This window comes from Gavialis gangeticus, unplaced genomic scaffold (assembly GCF_001723915.1).
Source record: "Gavialis gangeticus isolate Ggan-Ray unplaced genomic scaffold, GavGan_comp1, whole genome shotgun sequence".
Taxonomy (NCBI): domain Eukaryota; kingdom Metazoa; phylum Chordata; order Crocodylia; family Gavialidae; genus Gavialis; species Gavialis gangeticus.
This window is the reverse complement of record NW_017729032.1, coordinates 160623758-160627591: the sequence shown is the minus strand read 5'-3', so window position 1 is coordinate 160627591 and position 3834 is coordinate 160623758. Positions and strand designations below refer to the sequence as shown.

Below are 3834 nucleotides of genomic sequence, written 5' to 3'. Positions count from 1 at the left end.
AGGAGGCGCTACTTCACAGTCAGGGCGGCTAGGTTCTGGAATCAACTTCCAGAAGTGGTGCAGGCTCCTACCCTGGGGGGTTTTAAGAGGAGGTTAGATGAACACCTTGCTGGGGTCGTTTGACCCCAGTACAATTTCCTGCCATGGCAGGGGGTCAGACTAGATGATCTACTCAGGTCCCTTCCAACCCTAGAAACTATGAAACTAGAGAAATTTATTCTGAATCTATATTGCTGTAGAGAAAAGTAGAACTTGATCCTCTCTCACACTTTACAGATGAGGTGGGTGTGAGAATGTAGAAGAGAAAGCAGGAATATAGAACTAAAATAACAGATCTTAGGATACAGGATAAACCTCTGCAGTTCAGAGCTCCAATTCTTACTCTGCTCTTTAAAAATACAGTGGGCATTTGAAAAAGTCAACAGTTTCATAACTAACCTTGGACAAGCTAAACTTTGACCAGCTCACCCAGCTTAGACAGGTACTTTGCTGATAACTACTGGTGTCATTGTTCTTCATCTCAGCCAACTCATGGACTCTCTTACTTATTCCTCTAACTTCTGAAAAATTGCCACTGAGTAGTTTATAACGATTACCTTCACATCACCTCCTGTGTTAGCTTACTTGTGATATTGCTTGGCTTGTTCACATAGAGTTTTTTGAACTTTGTAGACCTTCATAAGTAATTTAGCAGCTAGGTAGATTAACAGGGGGTGGGGGCGGGGCTTTAAAATGTTTTATTTGTTACTTTTTGCATTTGTAGTGCACTTAAATATACAACCCTTTTCTGGACAAAATATGCCAAAAAGGGCTAGAAGTTATGCCCTTTTTCAAAATTTAAGCAATAGACAAAACATAATAAAGGCAAAATTCCTTGTGATTTTCACCTAAAGGAACCTCTATAAACTATCTGCTTTTGTTACCAGAGAAATTATAGTCTTTCAGTTACCTCCTCTGTTTGTCTGAGGTGTCTGCATTCTTATGGAACAGACTCCAGAATGTATAGAAACTCAACTACCTGCATGATTTTTTAAAGCAAAAAAAATCCTACTGCAAATCAAGAGGATAGATGACAAACAGGAGTGTAGACAAAGGGGGAAAAATTGCTTCCCTTATTTGAGGGGTGTCAAAAATATGGCTTGAGGGCCAGATTCAGCCTGCAGAGCCCTATTGCCCCTAGCGCTGCCTGAGTCTCAGCAGACCCACATGTCATCAGACCAGTCCCGTGCACTGGGCCTAGGACATGCACCGCACGTGGCACCACACATGGCACCCACTACAGCTGTGGTACAGGCAGCACCCACTGTGGGACCCATGCTGCCACTACATCTCAGTATCAACCTTGACTTCTATGAGTTGTTAGAAAACTCGAGCTTCTGACCATTCTTAATTCCTTCGTGTGAACCTACAACTGCCAACTGAAAAATACTGTGAATATATTTCTGCAGTCTCTTTGACCCATCATCGTCATTAGTTGAAGGTATAGGGAGAGGTGCTGTACTTTGCACCCTTGTGCAGGTAATGGTGGTTTCCACCCCAAAACCTGAAGCTCTCACAAGTCTTGTGTTAATTTAGGCTACCTCAGTGTAAAAGCATTCATCTGTCTCAAATGTCTCCCCTAACCTTAAAATCTCTGAATGAATGAAATCATTCTGTAAGAATAATTTGGTTCATTGTCATGGGATGAACTGTTAGTAATTATCAACGGCTCAGGGGTGAGGTCACAGGCTGGCCTACGAGGAATTATAGATAATAATACCTAGAACCCCTCATTCAAAATGTCTGTCTCATTCCTGTAAAAAAAAAAAAGACTATAAATTTGCACATCTTTCATTTTTTTTCTGTATGTCTAAAAACTATACAAGGCATTTGCACTGTGTGTTTTGGGTTTTTTTTTTCAAATGCATAGTTTCCCTGCTTATTTCTGCAGGTTATCTTGTGTTTTTAAAGAATTTCTACCGAGGCGTATCTACATGGACTATGATAACTTCCCGCAGTGGTCTGCAAACAGGCGAGGCATTTGGGCTAGGTACTGAAGAAGGTTAATATTCTCCAGCTTTTGAAAATCCATGCCAATGCATTTGGAGGATTTAGATGGGAGGGAGTGTGTGTATGTGTGTGAAATATATATATATATATATATATATATATGTATATATGTCTGTGCGTGTGAAATATATACATAGAGATGTATGCGTGTGTCTGCATGTAAAAGATAGACAGGTGTCTATATTTCACACACACACACACACACACACACACACACACATCTATTTATATATAATTTCACACATACACACACATATACTTGCATGTGTGAATACACAATGATTCTCAACCAGGGTGCCTTGATATCCTTTCAAGTGTGCACAAACAGGATTCACAGGAAAAACTCAGGGAAAATCCACACACAAAATCCATAGGGTCAAAACTTGCAGCAGGGCACACTGGTTTTCTCAGCTCTTTGCAACAGAAGAATCAATTGCTTTATTACTTTTCTGTAACTAAAAAACAAAGGGAAAACTACGAGCTGGCATTTTCTGAACGGGGAGTGCTCGAGTTTAAACCAGTGGTCTAATGAATATGGGCAGTGTGTGCACGAGTGCAGGCATCCCATGCACTGGCGGTGCACGAACATGGGTGTGAGAGCACGGGCAGGGCGCGCTGCTGTGTGTGAATGTAGGGCTGTGTCTCTGTGTAGACGTGATTACGGGCAGAGGAGCGTGCGGGGTGTGAAGGTGGGTACTGTGTGTACGAACGCGGGCAGGGAGTGTGTGTAAATATGTACAGCCCGTGTAGAGGCGGGGAGCAAACGAGCGAGCGTCTCCATAGCGCATGCGCATACGGGCAGTCTGGCGTCTCTGGAGCCCGGGGCGGAGCAGACGCAGCCTGGGTGACTCCGCCCGGCGCCGTATAAACGCGTCCTGCCCTTACGCCGCTTACCTTGGCCTGTTGACGGGCATGGCGCTGAAGCCGGTGCTAGGGAAGCTGGGCAGTAAGCGGGTGGTGCTGGCCAGCGCCTCCCCGCGCCGGCAGGAGATTCTCTGCAGTGTGGTGAGTGTCCCCTGCCCGTTAGCTGGCAACCCCCCTCCACGTTGTTCTCCTTGTTCTCGTGTACATGCTTGCAGTCCACTTCTGGAGTTGAGAAACGCACTAAGCTGCGGCCTGCTGTAGCCCAGCAACGCGAGTTGGGTACCCCGGGAGTGGTGTCGCTTCGAGCCGTGCCACAAGGACTTCAGCCCAGTTCCCCACGGCCAGGGGCAAGGTGGTCCAGGGGGGAAGAGCTCCGGGAGCTGCCTAAAACTCATGTGTGACAAGGCCCTAGTGCAATGCTTATCTTTCTCCAGTTATAAAGAACCTAGAAGCTTTATTAATTGGCTGTGGGAATGGGGGTGTATCGCTGGGTTTTGCATGGAAACCACAGGAGAAGCCTTCATTGGGATGCCTTATAAACAGTCTGCAGGGCTGCAAACTAAGAGCCTTGTGGCCAGGAGAGACTGGCAGACAGCAGAGTTGCAAAAGAAAAACTAGCTTGACTAGGCATACACCCAGACCCTGAAACGGGAGAAAGGGTCCTTAATGGCTAGGGTTATCATATGTCCAGGCTTTCCAGGACATATCCTCTTTTTTTGCACCCCTCTCCTTATGTCCTGGAGGGTTTTTATAACGTGGGCAAACATCCGGTGTTTTTTGCTTTGCCTCCACTTTTCCTGGGCACGAGCAGCTTGAATGTCTGGGACTAGGTGCAGTTGGCAAGGTGCCAGCTCCCTCCCCCTCCTCCCCCTGCCGATGTCTGTCTTCTTTTTTTTTTTTTTTTATTTTTTTTTTTTTCTG

The 3834-nt window shown here is 45.5% G+C and overlaps 1 protein-coding gene across 3 annotated transcripts in view; it reads left to right on the top strand.

The window, feature by feature from the left end:
- Window positions 1–2919: 2919 nt before the first annotated feature.
- Window positions 2920–3834, top strand: part of ASMTL (acetylserotonin O-methyltransferase-like) — an 86872-nt gene continuing 85957 nt past the window's right edge. For all 3 annotated transcript variants that reach the window (XM_019524208.1, XM_019524207.1, XM_019524206.1), the window contains exon 1: window positions 2920–3054. In XM_019524208.1, coding sequence (XP_019379753.1) covers window positions 2962–3054 — 93 coding nt within the window. In that variant the 5' untranslated portion in view covers window positions 2920–2961. The remainder of the gene's footprint in view (window positions 3055–3834) is intronic.